The following is a 19,108-nucleotide window of genomic DNA, read 5'->3' as shown; positions in this document are numbered from 1 at the left end:
ATTTAAAGTGATTACAGAACAATCATGGTAACTAATACTTACCAGATTATCAGTAAGATAACTAATTGTTAATTCTTTAAAATAAAACACCATGTTTTTATTATTTGTGACAACTAATATGCATAAAAACTGCAAGTATAACATAAAAATCTATTTTATTTCAGCAGTTTTTGTAATTCATTTAGTGTATTTGTGATTGCTATTAAGTATAATTAACTTATAAATTACAATTGAATAATTGATCACTAATTTGAAAACGATTACTACTTTTTAATACCTAAAATAACCAAAAACTTAATCAAACTGTGATTTATCACCTAAAAATATATATATTTGTTGTCCATAGTAGATAATTATAAATAAATAATAAATTAGTAAATTATGATTGAATGGATAACTATATTTCAATGTAATGTTGATTGTAACTTATTATGTTTTAATTAAATCAATTACAATAAATGTAATTTTTAACATTACGAAACACTGTTTGGCGTCATTCCCAGAATTAACACTAACTGTTAAATGACAATTATTTAAATAATAATACTTTTTTTTAACATCCGTTATATCTTATAATTAAATTTTTTGACTTAATAAACATTCAGCTGATAAATATTTCCTGTTTTTAGCAGAAAACCAAACTTTTTCATGCACTAAATTACACAATGACTACAATTTAAATTTTTAACATATTTAAGTTTATTTTCTCAATAAAAGTTTATAAATTATGAGTTTGCAGTCAAAAGGAAGAAAAAAAATCAACTCTGTATATCATATGATCCATAAAAACATCAGGAAATAGTACATTGTGAACTTAAATCGTAGCAGGTCCTCTGAATTAATGCCCCCCCCCCCCCCATTACATCACAGTCACCGATAAGAAGGAATGTCTGCAGTGATTACAGCTGTGATGGTGAAACAGCCACATCTGGACACGAGCAGAAGTAAATAAAACCTGAACAAACAGGACGAGAACCTTCACTTCAAACCGCAATAAACTTTTATTTTTCTATTAAATAACAGAAATAAAGAGTTGAGCTTTTGACCTTTAAAAGTTTTCATATGTAAAATGTCCAAAAGCACACGCGTGTATGCAACTTCATCACGAGGAAAACTTTGTATTAATCTTACAAAAGAAAAAAAAAAATAAAAACCTGTTATCTTTGTCGCTCACGCCGTCCAATTTCAACGATTTATAAAATGTGAGTGAAAAATGTAAAACGGCCAACTCTGAGTTCATAATGATATAAAATAGAAAACCAATTCTCATATCGGAGAAACTGGAACCTAAACATTTACATTTTTCCTTCAAATGTGACTCAAATTAACTCCCAATTTATTTTTCTATTTTTTCAGCACTACTACAATTCATGTTTTTTAAAATATTTATGTAAAATAAAAACAGGTTTCTTTTTATGGGCCACGATAAGTGGATGTTGTTGTCTAATCATAAAGAACACAGCTGTAATAATACAAAATGTCTTCATCATCAAGTTTTAATTACTGACAAAAATCGTACATCAAAATACAGTTAAAACATCTTTATATTTCATGATCAATGTTTTTATCCTGCTTATAAATGCACAATAGAAAGGGATTAAAGTTTTACCTAAAAAATAAAGCTGATTTCTGCAAAATATTTCACTTAATTTCTTTAAAAAAAAAATTCATATCAGTAATTTACATTCTGCAGCTTTCGGACTGATAGTTTCTGGGATTTATTTCAAAATTAAAGTAAACACAGACCTTTTTCTCTATAATTTCACAATAAAAGCTGACGACCTGCAGTGAAGCATGTGGACATAAAAAAAAAAAAAAAATCCCCTTTGCACTAAAAAAAAGACCACATCATAGCTCACATGCAGTACAGGATAATATAATACAACAAAGATAATTATATTTCTGTTCCAGAGTCAAGACAGCAGCTGCTTTATGGGATTGATTACTGCAGGAGTCCAACAACTTTAAATTAAAACCCTTTTTATACAATATGAAACTACTTAAGGCATAACGTCACACGTGGGGATTAAAAAATTACACTCAGAAGTCCTTTTGGACACGCTAACATAGGACCTGTTTCGCTGAGCGTGTAGAAATCCACACGTCAGGGACAAACTGTCCGGAATCATTTCGGGAAAGTAAAATCAGTTTCCTGATGTTCAGTGTTTTTTGTTTTTTTTCTTGAAGTAACGACGGCTCGCCGCTCGGTTTGCTCGTTATGTTTCACTTTGGGCCGACAGCAGAAACATGATACGTCCCCTCGGGATCCTCTCTCTCTCTCTCTCTCTCTCTCTCTGGTGGTCATACAGTAATTCTTGCGTACGTTTCACAGCTATCATCATCATCATCATCATCATCCTCATCATCGCAGTGCAGTGGTCCTCTGGGAGCAGAGTTAGAGAGAGTGACGGACACTTTTCAAAACATACAGTATTGCACAATCCAGTGAGTGTACACAGCTGTGAACCCTGCCACACTTTTACATTAACACACACACACACACACACACACACACACACACACACACACACACACACACACACACACGAACCTCGAACCTTGAGCAGACTGATCCAGTGTGTCAGCAACAACATTACAACTAAAGATGGTATCTGGCGCTCGGATTAAACATCTGTTAGGCGGCGTCATAAAGACTCGTCATTTTCACCTCTTTAAAACCACAAGAACTCCTGATAAATTAAAATACTGAAAATTTACAGATGTGAGGACATCCCAGAGTGAATTACTGCCCTCTACAACCTTTTTTTGTTTTGTTCTCAGATTCACTTCATGAATATCTGGTTCTGGTCTCGCTCCACTGAGGCTGGTTTCCAGTCGTTGCTCTCCGCTGGGCAAAAGACTTCGGGTTCATTTTGAAACTACTGGAGCAGCTTTTAACGTCACGTGGAGGCTTTAACCACCACAGACTGGATATATAAGTGGACGTAGCTACTAGGTCGGAAAAGGTCGGGTGTCTTAAACTGCAATACCACCGAGGACCACTAGAGGTTGGCTCCAGAAAGGTTCTAGTTCCATAGACTCCCATTCAACTTCTATCATGAAATACAAAGTCAGCAATTTTTTAATGCGAACAAGGTTTCCAGACTTAAGACTGAAGCTGTGAGCGATATGTGGGCGGAGCCAGGCAGTATGTCAGTTTGGTTAGTTCCTACAGTAAAGCTCACTGACCGCCTTTTTATATGAATGTCCAAATTAGGTTTGTGCCATATCGTATTCTTTATGATAATATTGTGATATATATTTTTTTTAATATGATTTAAAAAAAAAATTTATTCCAGCCAAGCACTGACCAAACATGCACATTTTTTTATTGACTTTGTATTTGATGAGAGAAGTTGAATGGGAGTCTATGGAGCCGGAGGCTTTTTGGAGCCGACCTCTAGTGGCACTCGCTGGTATTGCAGCTGAAGACACTTCTGGATCAGAACCATTTTTCAGACCCTGAAGCTACGAACACTTTTATATCCAGTCTGTGATTCCAACTAGTTGAATTTATAACATCAAACTGTAACAGTTCAACAGTATGACGTATTTTATTTTCTTAACTTGCATAAAGCAACAACAAGAATGGCTGAAAGGAGTCAGATCCAAAAAGAGGAGTCGACTTCAGTCGTGTGGAGGTGGTTTGGTTACAGAAAAAAAATCACGGTAATATTTTAGTTTTTACTAAATATTTGAAGGCAAACTGTTACATTTTTACTAACATATAAAACTATTACACAATTTCCGTTGCAGTTGTTTGTTCTTGAATAAAATAATACAAAACATTTAGCAGTTTTTCCAGAATTAGCGCCGTGCAGCTTTTGGAGTTTAAAAATAAACGGCTGTGGAAACAAAGCAGCATTGTTGCCACGGCTGCAGTGATTCGATTGTTGATCAGAACTCAAGAATCAAAATTCGTTAAGCAGGATTTTAAAGGACACCAGTCAGCCAGTCGGAAGGAAGTATTATCTGTTGTCTAACCTGAGAGGTTTTTTTTCCCTGCAAATTCTACTCTACTCGTGTATTAACTAAATCCAGACTGAAATCCATTCATAATTTTTTTAATAAATAAAAACAGCAGAAAATAATGAGCCTTCAGTGAACCGCCCGTCTCCTCCTTTCTTTGGTGACAATTGATTGAAGAAGTTTTGGTTCGAGGGGACAATAATGAGGCTTCGTGGTCGATCTGACTTTAGATCTACAGGTCCAGTGATTTTAGATTTAACATGTGGAACAGAAGCAGCTTGTAATCAGACAGCAGGACGACACAGCGGATCAAACCAGGAACCTTCTGGGTTTTGAGACTTTCTGTTTCTTCATGGATCATATTTTCGAGACCCAAATAACTTTTCTTTTTTTCTTTCTTTCTGCAGATCCAACAAAAAGCTCCGGAGACGCAGGCTTCTTCACATCTTTGGTGCCACAACGTGAGGAGGACCTGGAGCAGCTCGGTGGTTCTAGAGATTCTGGTCCAGCCAGCTGATGTAGTTGTTCATGCTCCTCCTCCCGACTCCCGACATCATCGGCAGGTACGCGAACACCATGCAGCCATGGAAACCGTCCTCGTAGTGGTCGCTGGTCACCGCCACGCCGGCGTCCTGCAGGCGTCTGGCGTACATCAGCCCGTCGTCCCTCAGCACGTCAAACTCGCAAGTCATCACGTAGGCTTTGGGCGTCCTACCCAGAACCCCCTGCTCCGCCAGCAGCGGCGACGCCCTGACGTCCGTCAGCGCCGGCATCTCGTCCGCCACACCCGGCGACCCCGTCTCTCTGACGACCGGCCGGAAGTGCTTCCTGCGTTCGGCCGGCAGCAGGGCGGTCCAGTCCAGCTTGGAGCGGACGGCGGCGCTGATGCCCGGCTGGTCCAGGGAGCTGTGGTTGTTGGCGAGCAGCAGGGGCTCCAAGGAGGCGTCGGCGCCGAGGTACTGCAGCCAGAAACGGGCCATGATGGGCCTGTAGAGGATGGGCACGGCCTGGTTCTGCTGGTAGGACGGGGTGTGGAAGTCGAGCGCCTGCAGCACCGGGTAGACCAGCGCCTGGGCCTTGAACTTCACCTTCAGGGTGTCGTCTGAGCCGAGCTGTGGACAAACTTCAGATGACTTCTGGTCCTTATTCAATAAACTCAGCTACTTTTTGTTTTTCAAATGTTTTTACAGCATCTTAAAAATGATTCTAACGATGTATGTTTGTGTCATTTTCATCTGGTTTTCTGAGCATCTCTACAATCGAGCTTTACGCACACGAGATGTGAAGAACCAACTCCAGAGACGAGCTGGATGTGAACAACAACCACACGAGGCTCATTTATCTGCAGGTCGCTGAAAGAAACCCGCCTCTTTATGCATTTAGAGTTGGATGATAATGTTTGTGTTGCGTTGGATTTCCCTACCCTCTGTGCCACGGCGGCGGCCAGGTTCCCCCCCGCGCTGTCTCCGGACACACACAGCCTCTCCGGGTCGATGCCGTAGCGCTCCAACACCGGCGCGGTCAGGAAGGCCCGCGCCGCCGCCAACGCGTCGTCGTACTGGCTCGGGAACACCGCCTCCGGAGCGAGACGGTAACTACGGCAACAGGAAAGTCATCAGACGGCAACGCTCGCACATTCAGTCGATGCTATGAAGTATTCCGATCTGTTCCAGTGATAAAACACCAGATCTGAGTCTCTGTGTTGGAAATATTTGGACTTTACAACATCCACTACAAGCAGCTAAAGTGAAAGATGCCTCAAACTTACTCGACAGACATGATGACAGCGTCCAGATCCTCCGCCATCTTCCGACAGAGAAGGTCGTAGGAGCGCATCCCTGTGAAGCAGGTAGACTCTGTGACTGGAACTATATTTACAATAATGTTTTGTAATTATACTGTATACATGAAAAAAAAAAAAAATTTGCCACGAGGAATCCTAAATTTCTGGATTTTTTTTTTTTTTAACTCAATTTACCCAAAACGTTCAATATATAAACGAAAGATTGTTCATCTGGGAATCTCTCGAGGAGCCGTGAGATATCGAGCTCATGTTTCAGTTCACTGTGCATCCAAACTTCTAGTTTCCAAACATCTCTCGTATTTTCATTTCATATTTTTGACGGCATGTCCATAAAAAAAAGTGTTTAGTTTGAATCCAAGAACAGACGTGTGTGATAAAATATAAATTGGTTATGAAAGGAGGAAAAGGCGGCGGCGCTCCGTTCAAACCTGTGTTTGAGTATTTTCCTCGGTTTAAACATCATTTCGATTTTATGAAGCTGACACCGTCGCGGTGATGAGGAAGAAGATCTGAACAACTTTAAATCCAAATGAAACCAAATGACATTATTTATGAGGAAAGAAACAATCCAACAAAAAGACAACAATCCTCCTTTTCTGCCGTTTCAGAGTTTTGAACTCACGTCCGCTGCCGAGGGCCCAGCCTCCGCCGTGGAAATAAAGGATGCCTCTTTTCAGCTTCCTCCCCCCCTTCGGCTGGAACACCCGGGTGGGCGCGCCTCCCAGCGGGGAGTCCGTCACGTGCACGGCGGGGCAGGAGCGCGCCTCGATCACCTCCAACCAGGACACCACCTGGCTCAGCAGGTGGACCCGGTGGCACACGCCCAGCGCGTGAGCCACGTCACTCTGCAAACACAGACGTAGTCAGTAGGAGAACTTCTATTGCACCTGAAAAGTCAGAGGTGAAACCCAAACCTGAGGAACTTGAATTTAAAATGTGGATGTGATCTGTCTGTGACCCGTCTTCCTGTCACCGTGCAAAGTGGAATAACAAAGAGAAGAAATGGGCTCGGCAGAGACGCAGCAGGGCGTGAAAACCCGTTGAGTAACAGTACAGTCCAGTATAGTATAAGATAGTATAGGACAGTAGCATAGCACAGTATAGTACTCAAATCACAGTATATTGTAGTGTAGAATACTATAAAATAGTAGTTTTATTCGTATTTTATATTAGTATAATATAGTATAGTATAGGACAGTAAAATGCCACAGTATAGTACTGTGCATTAAAGTGCAGTGTAGTATAGAATACTATAATATAGTACAGTTAAGTATTTACAGTACATTACAGCGCAGTGCTGACTAGTTATAATTATAGCCTACAAATGATAGTGCAGTCTAGTATAGTATTATATAGTATAGTGCAACAGTCCAGTGTAATATAATGAGCAGGCTCCAGTAAACAGTGCGCAGTATTACAGTATACTTCTACTTGAACCTGTTGTGTTTGAATCTACGTCATTTGAATATTTCTTCTAATTGTCACCGCGTTGTGTTGAATATCGAGTTTCTACCACGTCGCGCTGTGGTGAAGTAACCTCTCATACGCTCACTGTTTTAGGCTTTTATTGTACATATAGATACATCTCTCTATATTTATTTTATTTTTGTCCTTCCCCTGAGTCAGCCTCGCATCAACCTGCCCTCCTCCGCTCATCACTCAGCTCTCACCGCCCGCATGAAGCTCCGGAACAGCGCGTCCAGCAGCATCAGCTTCCACGGCTCACACACGCCGCTCGGGAGCGGCAGGTACACGTAGTAGGCGGCCGCCGACAGCAGCACGGCTCCGGCCAAACTGAGCCTCATCGCGGCGGACTGTAACCTGCCTGGAGGCGGACGTTCATTCGGTAATACCCGGTCCCGGGCGGTCGGTGGCTACGCCAGGGATCGACGAAACACGGAGGGATGACCCCGATTTCAAAATAAAAGTTCGAACTGAACGCTTTCGTCGACCTTTTAACGACGTGGAAAAGACTTTGATCTTATTTTGAAATTTCGTTACAGGAAGTTGTTTTAGAATTGCGTAATGTCGTTTTTCATGGGATATGTAGTCCTTTTTAGATTGTTATTGTAAATATACATATATGTATATATATATACATATATGTATATGCAGTTTATGTTACTCCACCGTTGTAAAAAATAACCCACTTTAAATAGCAATGACGTGAAAATATTAAGGCATGAAAAGTTAAAGGTTTTGAAAGCCAGATAATGAGGCGAATCTAGATATTTACTGTGCCAAATATGTTCAAATATCATAACGATTATAAAGTCTAATTGAGATGACCTGGTATTTTTCCTCTTTCCTACTATGGTCAAATATCTTCTTTGGTCTGTTGAGATGTCCAAATCTTTTCTTTCTTTTCCAGCGACCCCAGCTGACCCAGGTTTTTCTTTCTTGGTGCACACTATTGCTGCGTGTGAGTGTGTAATTAAAACTTAATTTTGCATTGCTAAAGAGCACTAAGTACAAATAAGAAGGCATTGTGGAAATCTCGTTTTCGCATGGTTTCACCAAACCCTTGTTGAAGGGAAATTAACTCTCTTTCCCTGAGGAAAGAGGTTTTGGGTCAGATCAGGTCAGGGCTGTTCAATGCTAAAAGGTGGTTTGTTTTTGTTAGGATGGCGAGGGGCTTTTGATGGACAAACAAATCTGGTCATTGGCCTGTGCAGAAACATTACGAAACACCATGCCAACACCAGTACTTTTTGAGTTGTTGTTTTTTGTTTAGATCTATAAATATAGCCATACATTTACTTATTGGAAGGGAAAATTCCTTATGCCAAAATGGCTTCTACGTTTTCTTAAATCTTCAATTGGCCTTCATGCAGGTTTTTATTGTGAAGGTTTGCAGTTGTCCTAATAAATGAAAAAGCCCATTTCATAATGTTTTGAACTCACTTCTTACAATCATTTCAGGACACTAGTGCATCTTAGTAGGATTAAACAATCCACAAAACAGCACCATCTGCTGAAGGCTTTGCTGTGCTACAAATTGTATTTCTTCGTAAAAGCTTGACAATGCAAAAAAAGCATACCAGGAAAAACAACAACAACGATACAGTGCTTACATTAAATTACATTACATTACATTACATTACATTTAGCTGACGCTTTTATCCAAAGCGACTTACAATAAGTGCATTTCAACCATGAGGCTTACACACACCTACCTCATAACTAATGTAAAGTAGTGCTAAATAAAAAGATCAAAACAGAGTTTTCATGTTGAAGAAAGTCTTTAAATTCAACACGTTTGTTTTCCTCTTGATTTCTAATCTATCCTGCATTAAATCGTTATCAAGATTCCTCCTCGCCAATAGATGGCGCACTACTGTGGCACGTACATACGGTAACAACAGCTGAAGAAGTGATTGGCAGGTTATTGCTCCAATCGGATTACGAAAACAGTTATCCCAGCCAATCAGATTGTTGCAGCTAAATACTGTGGGCGGGGCCAGAGGCAGCCGTTGAGACGTTTCTTTTTAGCTGTCAACTGAAACGGTTACCTCTTCTCGGCCTCTCTAAAACCTTTATGAACCGTTATATTTCAAAAGCTTTTTTATTATTATTAATACCCGCTTGTCGAAACTACGTATTCGTTCAGTAGTCATATTTCTCCTCAGGTAAGACTTGAATTCACCTCTTGCCCGATTAGCTCGTGTGCTAATGCTAACACGGCCGGTTTGGCCAATTCCGCTCCGCTCGTGACGTCAGCCTGTTTTTAATGCTCGTGAAATCACCATTGTTGTCGAGACGCGTTTCTTTACGGGTGTGTTAACGCGTGTTTCTTCGCAGTAGTCGTCATGGGCGAGGTGGAGCTGTCCTGTCAGGCTTACGTGAAGATGTACCTGCACGCCTGTCTGTTTCCGCGGTGCAGCATCAACGGCCTGCTGTTGTCATCCGGCTCGGCAGGTGGCGCTGTGTGCGTGACAGATTGCGTGCCCCTGCTCCACTCCCACCTGCCCCTGGCCCCCATCACTCAGCTGGCCCTCACGCAGGTGTAGTGTCAAAGTTTTGTGTCCTCCCAGAATGATCTATTAGGTATTTCTAACCTTTGATGGACATGAGTAGAGACGCTGGCAGGGAGGGGGGAGGGGGGGGTGACTGTTTCAGGAGTGGTTGTCATGTCTGGGGGGGGGGACCCTGTTGCCATGGCGCCACAGTTCAGGTGGTTTGCATGGATCGAATGTCCCGGAGGGACTCGGTGTTGACAGTCTGACTCCGGGGGACGGATTCACGGTGTCTTGTGTGAAAGTGGGACATTTTTTATTTTGATTTATTGTAAGTTTCTCTTCCAGGTGGACGTGTGGTGTTCACAGACTCAGCAGAGGATTGTGGGATATTATCAAGCCAACGCCTGCGCATCAGATAACAGGCGAGTTCTCCAGACACCTAAAGAAAACCTCTCCTCCTTTTCATTTTGAACTGGTTCGAGATAGTTTCTGAATCCTTTTCAGATGTTTCCTAAAACTTTTCCAGCTTTAATTTAAATATATATTTTGTGTTTTTCCTCGACAGCCCGACGCCGTGTGCGCAGAAGATAGCCGACAAGATTGCGGAGCAGTTTGACAGCGCGGTTTTGTTAATGGTAAGAACAACAAGTATATTTTGCCTGTTGGTTTTTATCATCGGTAGTTTTGTAAATAAAAAATAATAATATATCCCTTATGGATTTCAAAATGTAAGTTTTTTGCAAATGTAAAAAAACAACCTGCGTTTGTTCTTTGTGTTTTAATGTTTGTTTTTTCGCAGCTCGACGGCGGTAAGATGTCTCCGGACTATCGAGTTCCTCCCATCGTGATGTACGAGCGCAAAGATTCAAGATGGATACTCAAAGACAAACACACGTAAGTGCCGACCGGACTCGACCCGATCACGTCGAGCTCTGCGCCGCGGTGGATCAACGAACTGTGCAAAGAGACGCTCGCTCTTCTGCAGCTGTGGGTCGGACGTGTGTCAGGAATGACAGACTTTAGGTCGGGAAGAGGACAAAAACTAAAAAATGATGACATCATCACACAATGAAATGCCTTAAACTCATTAAATTACAGTTCACGTTTATCAGAATATTACAAACTGAGACGACTTGATTTGGTTCCTTTCGTTCATGAGGACTGAGATCAGCAGGACTTTTTGATTTGTATTTAAACTGAAATATTGTTTTACAGATTTAAACAAAGCTGTTCAATCCTTGTGACTGTTTTGTGATTAAATAAGTTTAATTTAATAAGCAAAATTATTTTAAAACAGTGACCCCCCCGCCCCCATCCCACTCCTCCCCCTCCCCCGCTCCTCCCCCCAGGATAATGCTGAGACAGTGGGAGGAGACCCGCGCGATCGCCGGCCAGATGCTGGAGTCGGGCGATCACGCGCTATTGGTGGATTTTGACACCCACTTGGACGACATCACAAAGGACTGGACCAATCAGAAACTGAACACCAAGATAGCGGAGCTCACCTCGCCGGCCAACGGGAACATCTAGACCGAGAAGTAGCATCTGTTTGTCCACATTTATTTATGTTCTGACCCGACGTTGTCGTCACGTTTTTTTTTTTTTTTTTTTTTTTAATAACCCGACACAACCACACGCTCAACACGTGGTTCAGGAAGAAGTTTATTTTTACCTGAACAAGAATTTACAGCATAAATAAAAAAGTATTTACATATTTTTCACCACAGCCTGTGCCTTGTGGCCCAGCCCAACAACCTGCAGATTTAACGGACAAATCCACCTTAAATCCACCTCCAACACTTCTACGCTTGCGCTGTTTATTTCTGCTCCCAAACAGTCAAACATTTTAAAAGCTTTTTTAAATGTCTAAAAAAAACCACTAACCTCAACTTCTCTGTAGGAATGTTAAAAGGTAGTAGACACTTATAAATCAGACTCGTTGTCACATGATACGTGGAAAAAGGCACAAAATATTCCATCTGATGATTTCTAACAGAAGATGCATTTCTCCTTTAATAATCCTGATGGCGTCATTCTGTCTGTATCATTAAAACGTTTTATCTATTAAAACCCAACAATTAACCCACATCTGTAAAATGTACTCGTGTATGTGTTTCACAACAAGAAGGATACGACTGCATTGAGTTTAAAGAGAGCGATACATTGAAAGAAATGTGCATGAAAAGCTGTTGCTCACTACTGCTAAAATCCTACTGAAGGTCATTATTATGCGTTTACCTTCCTTTAATACGATTAAACTGGTATTTGACGTATAAAGACTATAGAACATATTTGCGACCTATTCCAATTGTGACCTTTTAAAAACGAAGCCACGCCTGCAACTCAAAAGTTTAAGTCATTCAAAATTCTCCTGTAATTCAGCAGAAACGAGATTTGTCTGCTTTTCTGTCCTCTCAATCTTTCTCCTTGTGACCTTTTGTTGGGACCTCAGCCCACAGATTGGGAACCACAGGAAAATGAATTGCGCAGCCCTGACCGGAGGAATGTACTGACATCACATTTTGCTTGGTGAAGTGTTGGTTTACATGTAGTGTTTTTCAGTACACCAACTTCAAAGACATAAGGTGCATCCCCCTAAAAATATCCACTTTCAGGGGGAAAATAAAGTCCGATAAGAAAGTTTTCCTTTTAAATTTCCATTCTTTAAAAGTGTTTAAGTTTTGGCTTCCCAAAGACTGAACTTGATTTTTTTTTCTTATGTGCCATTAATCTGTTTTTTGTGCGATCTGCTCAGAGGCCGAGCGATACGGGAACTCTTATTACGAAATCGGTTGAATTACGTCCGTCTGGGTGGTTTTAATTTGGAGGAAAATGTATATTTTTTTCTTTTTACATGATGCAGGTAAACGTGATAGATAAACATGTATCGCTCAGCCTCTTTTTTTAAGTGCGGATTTAAAGGTGGGACAACTCTGGTTCTTGGAGCGAGATCCCCGAAAGCGTCCCGCAGGCGATGATGTCCGAGGTCGGCGAAGGGACCGTCACCAGGTTCAGAGTTATTTCTCCCGACTGGTTGGCCAGCGACTGGAGGATGGAGATGGACTGGAAGACGGACTGAGTGTTGAGGACCTGCTGCTCGGCCCACGGCAGAGAAACCTGCACCGGAGACAAGAGCTTAAGTCATTCAAAATTCTCCTGTAATTCGATGCCTAAGATGGCGCCGCGCTCGCGGCAGCCTGTAGCAGCAGCTCCTCCCGAGTGTGTTGTTAGTAGTATTTTTAAGCCTTTTTCCTCTTTGGAGTTGTTGTTTTTCTTTCTCTCGTGTTCAGTTAAATGGACCGTAATGGACCGTAATTTTTCCACGTTTCTGGCTGGGGGCTCTGTTATTGTTTACTCTTGTGATCAGCTGATCGCGCTGAGTAGCCCTCTACTGCTGCTGCCCGGAGCGAGGCCTGAGATCCCCGTTGAACTTCGGAGAAGACGGCGGGGTTGCAGAGCCGGAGCTAAGATGAAGGTGAAGAGGAGGAAATATAAACCAGCGGTACCGGAGATCTTAACGGGGAACGTGAGGTCGTTGGACAACAAGACGGATGAGCTCGGCGCTGGTAAAGACCCAGAGAGAGTACCGGGAGTGCAGCATCATGTGTTTCACCGAGACATGGCTGCACTCACATCTCCCGGACCACAGCGCGGCCGTACCCGGCTTCAGGACTGTTCGGGCGGACAGAGACGTTGTGCAGAGCGGCAAGAAGAAAGGTGGAGGGATTGAAGTCTATGTGAACGAGAGGTGGTGCAATCCCGACCACGTGTGTGAAGGAACGTTTCTGTAGCCCGGACATTGAACTGCTAGTCGTGGGGATGCGTCCTTATTATTTACCGAGGGAGTTCACGTCCGCCGTTGTTATCGCTGTGTACGTTCCTCCATCAGCTGACGTAGAGGCAGCAGTGGACACCATCCACTCCACTGTGTCCAAACTTCAGACTCAGCATCCCGGTGCATTTTTGTTAGTTACTGGAGACTTTAACCAGTCTGGATAAAGTTCTGCCAACTGTTCACCAGTATGTTAACTGCCCCACACGGAACAATAAAACTCTGGACCTGCTGTATGCTAATGCCATGGATGCATACAGTGCTACTGCCCCCCCCCCCCCCCCCCGGACCTGCTGACACCAAAGTATGTCCCCCTGGTGCAGAGGCAGCCTGTGACCACCAGGACTGTGAGGAGGTGGACACAGGAGGCTAAAGACACCCTGCAGGACTGCTTTGAGTCCACAGACTGGGACGTGCTGTGTGGACCACACGGGGAGGACATCAACAGCAGGACGGACTGTATCACAGAATACATTAAAAGCAAAAAATTAAATAAGAATAATTTGTAATCATTGGAATTCACAAAAGGGCTGAAAAGGATGTCGTCAAAGAAGCTTCACTAAAGTCCCCTGATGCTGTTTATCAGTTGTTGATCACAATAATAAATGCAAATTATACCAACCTCCTTATATAAAAATATATAATATTTGAGTTTGCAATTTTTCAAAAATCCTGTGACTTCAATAAATATTTGCAGTAGAAGCTCTGATGAAGATGTTATCTTCATCTTCCTCTCATCACCAAGACAAACCAACTGCTGACAGGTTGGAAAATACATAGCCAAGACAGGAAGTGATTCAGTGGTTCATGTGATGAATTATATTTATAGAACATTTATTCTAGAGAGCTCAAATATAACCGGATATTTCTGCAACGTGCTGATTATCTGAGGACGAGAGCACGTGTGACTCTTTATGAGGTAGCAGCTCAATTTAAAAAAAACACACAATTTATTTCCCTAAATTTTTCCAACAAAAAAATAATTATATTTGCTCGCAGTGTTCGAGAGAAGTAACGTAACTATTCATGTAAACACGGTTTCTATTTTCACACTTGGCGGTTTTTAAGAGTAAATGTGGGCGAAAGAACATCTCGACCTCGAAACGAACGCAGTTTATGAAGAGATGATTTAATATTAATAAATGTGACTGATTTAAAGTTTTGAGTGTGTTGATGATGCGCTTCACTTTTACCTGAGCAATGATCAGTTTCCGGGACGGGTCTTCTGTGTTACTCAGCTCCTCTCCGAAACACAAAGTGAAGCCGCACTGAGGAGCTTCAACGCTGCAGCTCATACGGAAGTCATCCAGTTCTGATTATGACAGAGAGAAAGGTGAGTTTAATACACATTGATACTTAAAAAGGTGAGTTTAATACACATTGATACTTAAAAAGGTGAGTTTAATACACATTGATACTTAAAAAGGTGAGTTTAATACACATTGATACTTAAAAAGGTGAGTTTAATACACATTGATACTTAAAAAGGTGAGTTTAATACACATTGATACTTAAAAAGGTGAGTTTAATACATATTTATGCTTCATTTCTCAACTGTTTTGTCCATTTAAAGCATGAAAACAGTTAGAAACTCATCTATGACTCACGCTGTTTGAAGGTCTCTTTGCAGAAGAGCAGCGCCGGCTTCATGTTCCTCTCCATCTTGTGCAGGCCCGGTGTGGTCGTGTGCGGCCCGGTCCAGAAGACCCGCCCCTGGCAGAACCTCTGTCCGTACACTCCCTTGGCCGTGGAGGTCAGCACCACGCCTTTCTCCATGAAGGGCAGCAGGGTGAAGAGGGCCTGCCGCTCCTCGCCGGTCGGCAGCGTGGAGGGCGGCTCCGGCAGCGGGATGCGAGGGAACCTCAGGGCTCTCAGGGCGGTCGGCGTCGGGGGAACCAGAGACGACGGCAGGTACGTTATCCGGACGTCGCCGCCCTGGATTTGACGTCTGAGGACCTCGTGTCCCAAATAGTGAACTGCCACGTTGAAAGAGTCCTGGACTGTAGAGACAGAGACACACGAGGAAGGATCGAAGGATTAAACAAAGTCAAATTAAATATGAATAAATTAAAATATCAAATGGGGGAGATCCACAGATGCGTTCCCAGCACGTTTCTCACCTCCTGCAGGAGCAGAGACGCTCTCCTCGATCCGCACGTCCAGCTGGATCTCATCGATCGCTGCAGAGAGGAAGGTGAGGAAGACAAAAGTGAGCGATCAGCTGATTGTTTTTTTAAATGAGGTCATTGGTTGAATTAGGTGTTTGTTTTGCTGGCTGAAGGTTACTGATGGCAGGTGATGCAGGAAACTGTGATTTTGGTGGTTAGATTTCATCTCGAACTCTGACTTCATCTTAAAGTGTCGATAGGACTTTTGTCTCTTTTTTGCTGTATATTTTAAATTTATTTCCCGTTAAGGAAAATCTATTTGTGTGAACCCCCCCCCCCAATTGTACACTTACTATCGTCATACTATCGTCTCACGCGTACAAGAGTACGAGGTTTTTTTTCATATTTCGGTCGATGTACTATTGTCTGACTTTTTGGACGCCATACGAAAGAATGACGTTTTGATGATATTTGGACGACGTGCTCTACCAAGACATTTTATAATATTTGGGAAGTTGTGTGACGTATTTGTTTTAATTTTTTTGGACGACATACTATGGTATGACTTTTTTTTTTAAATATTTGAGACGACATACTTGTTGTTGCACAAAATGTACTTTTTCTCTACATTTTGGACGACATGCTGTAGTGTGACTTTTTTGCCGTCCAAACAATAAAAAAATTCATGAGGCTATATCACATAAAACATTAATAAAAAGTGTGTCGTCTAAAATATGAATAAAAATAGCATGTGGTCCAAAATATGATGTAAAAGTCCTACTCTAGTATATTTTACTATACTTTGGACGATGCTACGTCCATGATTTTTGATTTCTTTGATAAGATGGTATTTTATACTTTTGTGACAACATGTTAAAGCAGATAATCAATGGAAGAGCAGAATAAATGCAGGTAAACTCACCGTCTCTCTGTATGATGGTGGTGACCTGAGTGGGCTCTTCTGTCTGGACGGTGATGTCGCTCCGCAGCACGGCTTCTTCCACATACTGACAATCACAAAGTTCACAGCTGAACACCGACGTCTTAATTCACCCCAACAAGGCGCCGCAGCGAGGAAGCAATAACCAAGTTTCACCGAGTTGAGGCAAAGAATGTAAAGTCTGGCCTGCAGGTGGCAGCAGAGGACGCCCACGCTGCTGTCCAATCCCTTATCTCGGGATATCTCGGTTCCTCCCTGTGAACTCACCAGCTGAGAGGCGACCTCTTCGGCCTTTATCTGCTTGACCGGGCTGCCGTCGTCGCTCTCCGACTCGCTGCTGCTGCTGCTGCTCCTCCTCCTCCTCCTCTTCTTCTTCTGCCTCCTGGCGGCTTTGTCTTTGCATTTCTTCACGGGCAACAACAAACCTGAACACGGAGAGAACACGAGCGATCAACCGAACAGCGGATAAACAAACGGGGCCGGTCCGGCAACGAGTCACCGGATCGGTTGTTGCCGTTCGGTTCCTGTGGTTTTAAAGGATAATTTATGAGGCGGCATCGATCCATCCAACAGCAACATCACCCGCTTTGTTTGGAGGCTGTTTAAAAAGCCAAATGATGTCCTAACGTCAGGCCTCACCCTGCTCGTTGACGGGGACGAGGCGGTAGACCTTGTACGGCTCCGAGATGTCTAGCTGGGCTCGCTCCATCACCTCCATGAACTCTGGACTCTTGTTGAGGGCGCAGCGCAGGCGGGTCTTCCAGGAGGCGGGGCCGTCGTGTTCGCCTTTAGTCGGCTTCCCTTTAAACTCCGCCCACGCCTGCGGAGGACAGAAGGGTTTTTTTTTGGTCTCGTTAGAAGTCAGTTAATTAGTTTCCGATGAGCAGATTTATCAGATTAGATTAAACGCATCCGGACCTTGAAGATGGCGCCGTCCTCGTCTTTGCGGAAGTCCTGCTTCCCGGCGTGTTTCCAGGGGATGCGGAACATCGTTTTGGCCTCGTCGTCCCACGTCAGCCCGGGATACTTCCCACTGCTGACCTGCAGCAGCCACACAACACAACAGGAGAGTTTTATATATATACATAAATAAATGCACAAATTTGGTAGTTGTAGTTACTCAGATTTTCTATTTTCTCAGTTTTTTACTGTTATAATGTAAATATGTTTAGTTTTTAGGCTGCTAAAATATTTGAAGATGAGAATAATAATAATATATTATAGATATTCTGATTAACAAGTCCATCAAATATAAAATGATTAGCTGCAGGCCGACAGGTCTCTGCTGAAACGGTTTTTAAAATGGTGTGATTGAGCTGCACTTTCATCGTAGTTTGATAAGTTTATAACAGAAAAACGAACTTTCACTTCTAAAAAGTGGATCAACAACAAATCGAAATGCTGCATGCTGAAAAATATTCAAGTTACTTTCAGGCTAATGATCTATTTTTATTTTGGGAATTGAAACAGAATTTATTCAGAAAAACAAAACACGTTTGTTTTGGTGCTAAAAAGACCATTTCAGCACATTTGGCAGCCAAATTAAACTTCCGGTTGGGATCATGTTTAGTTCCACTGGCTTCAACAGCTGGGTTTGTTTATTTGTTTTTTAATCAGTGGAGCCCATTTTTCCGCCCTTCCTCCCCCCCCCCCCCCCACCACCACCTCCTCCCCCCCCCACACACACACACCCACCTGCTCCACGATCCAGGAGCGCAGTCTCCGAGTGGAGCGCATTCTCCCTGTCGCCATAACTCCTTTGAAAAGCTGTAAACAACCACAGAAGACACAGACTGACGTAAACAAACCACAACAACAAACAACCGCCGTCAGACGCAAGTCACCAGGCGGGCGGGCGGTCCTCCCCCTCGGACTTCAATTACTTCTTCTAACCACAATTATGTGGAATAAATCTACATTAAAATATAAAGCGAACATAAAGATATCACTAAAAGTCGATTTCAGTTGAATGTGAACGCGGATCGAGGCGAAGAGTTTCCGCTCAAAGTCGAGACGTCAACCAGCTCGCAAACATTCAAACAAACAAGCCGCTTCCAAAACGTGCGAGTTTTGACGTGGACTTTGGTTCCGAGGCAAAGAAATGAGAAGCGACAGGTTATTTTTACAAAACGAATCAAATATAGACGCGAAGGTGTCGGATTGAGGAAGTGGATTTTCGGTTACCTCTCTGGTGCTTCCTGCGCGCTGCCCGCGGACCGACGAGTGTCTGAACTCCGGATCTGAAGCGCACTGCAGGCAGCTCCTCTTCCCAGAAATCACGTGACTTTAGAGAAACACTCGGCCCGCTGGCCGCCAGGGGGCGACAGCACTTTTACTATAGACTCTTTACATTTCATCACATTTTATTCACGAAATCAAGACTTTAAATCTCAGCAAAGCCTTTTTCTAGTAAATTGTAAAGTGAATGAAATTTGTGTTTTAGCTGTATATTAATGTAAACTTGAGTATTAAGCAGATTTTTGACTTAAATAATAA

The 19,108-nt window shown here is 42.7% G+C and overlaps 3 protein-coding genes across 4 annotated transcripts; 1 reads left to right on the top strand and 2 right to left on the bottom strand.

Annotated features, from left to right (window-relative positions):
• Positions 1–1,478: 1,478 nt before the first annotated feature.
• On the bottom strand, positions 1,479–7,790 carry LOC138625724 (neutral cholesterol ester hydrolase 1-like). The gene is made up of 5 exons (XM_069706827.1): positions 7,444–7,790; positions 6,396–6,618; positions 5,738–5,807; positions 5,393–5,564; positions 1,479–5,081 (listed from the first exon to the last, which is right to left on the bottom strand). The coding sequence occupies exons 1-5, from the start codon at positions 7,576–7,578 to the stop codon at positions 4,461–4,463; spliced, it is 1,221 nt and encodes a 406-aa protein (XP_069562928.1). The 5' UTR covers positions 7,579–7,790; the 3' UTR covers positions 1,479–4,460.
• A 1,441-nt stretch (positions 7,791–9,231) lies between these two features.
• On the top strand, positions 9,232–12,018 carry emc9 (ER membrane protein complex subunit 9). Of its 2 annotated transcripts, none has more exons than XM_069706830.1 (6): positions 9,232–9,402; positions 9,578–9,777; positions 10,078–10,154; positions 10,298–10,367; positions 10,532–10,626; positions 11,082–12,018. In XM_069706830.1, the coding sequence occupies exons 2-6, from the start codon at positions 9,583–9,585 to the stop codon at positions 11,260–11,262; spliced, it is 618 nt and encodes a 205-aa protein (XP_069562931.1). In that variant the 5' UTR covers positions 9,232–9,402; positions 9,578–9,582; the 3' UTR covers positions 11,263–12,018. The 2 variants fall into 2 exon arrangements, with proteins under 2 accessions (XP_069562931.1, XP_069562929.1); XM_069706828.1 differs by having other exon boundaries at positions 9,575–9,777.
• Positions 12,019–12,025: 7 nt separating this feature from the next.
• Positions 12,026–18,878, bottom strand: irf9 (interferon regulatory factor 9). The gene is made up of 10 exons (XM_069706826.1): positions 18,797–18,878; positions 18,308–18,379; positions 17,531–17,653; positions 17,252–17,432; positions 16,880–17,037; positions 16,595–16,679; positions 15,685–15,744; positions 15,172–15,564; positions 14,758–14,876; positions 12,026–12,849 (listed from the first exon to the last, which is right to left on the bottom strand). The coding sequence occupies exons 2-10, from the start codon at positions 18,362–18,364 to the stop codon at positions 12,649–12,651; spliced, it is 1,377 nt and encodes a 458-aa protein (XP_069562927.1). The 5' UTR covers positions 18,365–18,379; positions 18,797–18,878; the 3' UTR covers positions 12,026–12,648.
• Positions 18,879–19,108: the final 230 nt, after the last annotated feature.

Source organism: Brachyistius frenatus, unplaced genomic scaffold, assembly GCF_029030835.1.
Source record: "Brachyistius frenatus isolate BFR_SWC_R1_liver_20210118 unplaced genomic scaffold, ASM2903083v1 Contig_65, whole genome shotgun sequence".
Lineage (NCBI taxonomy): Eukaryota > Metazoa > Chordata > Actinopteri > Embiotocidae > Brachyistius > Brachyistius frenatus.
The sequence above is the reverse complement of the archived record's forward strand: the minus strand, read 5'-3'. Positions and strand labels throughout refer to the sequence as shown.

Coding starts and splice junctions, on each gene's coding strand:
- irf9 (XM_069706826.1), bottom strand. CDS start 18,364: ATGGCGACAGGGAGAATGCGCTCCACTCGGAGACTGCGCTCCTGGATC. Junction 17,433..17,530: donor AGGACGGCGCCATCTTCAAG/GTCCGGATGCGT, acceptor TGTCCTCCGCAG/GCGTGGGCGGAGTTTAAAGG. Junction 12,850..14,757: donor GGAAACTGATCATTGCTCAG/GTAAAAGTGAAG, acceptor TCTCCGGTGCAG/GTTTCTCTGCCGTGGGCCGA.
- LOC138625724 (XM_069706827.1), bottom strand. CDS start 7,578: ATGAGGCTCAGTTTGGCCGGAGCCGTGCTGCTGTCGGCGGCCGCCTAC. Junction 5,565..5,737: donor GCTGTCATCATGTCTGTCGA/GTAAGTTTGAGG, acceptor CTGTTGCCGTAG/TTACCGTCTCGCTCCGGAGG. Junction 5,082..5,392: donor CCGCCGCCGTGGCACAGAGG/GTAGGGAAATCC, acceptor GTTTGTCCACAG/CTCGGCTCAGACGACACCCT.
- emc9 (XM_069706830.1), top strand. CDS start 9,583: ATGGGCGAGGTGGAGCTGTCCTGTCAGGCTTACGTGAAGATGTACCTG. Junction 10,368..10,531: donor ACAGCGCGGTTTTGTTAATG/GTAAGAACAACA, acceptor GTTTTTTCGCAG/CTCGACGGCGGTAAGATGTC. Junction 10,627..11,081: donor ATACTCAAAGACAAACACAC/GTAAGTGCCGAC, acceptor TCCTCCCCCCAG/GATAATGCTGAGACAGTGGG.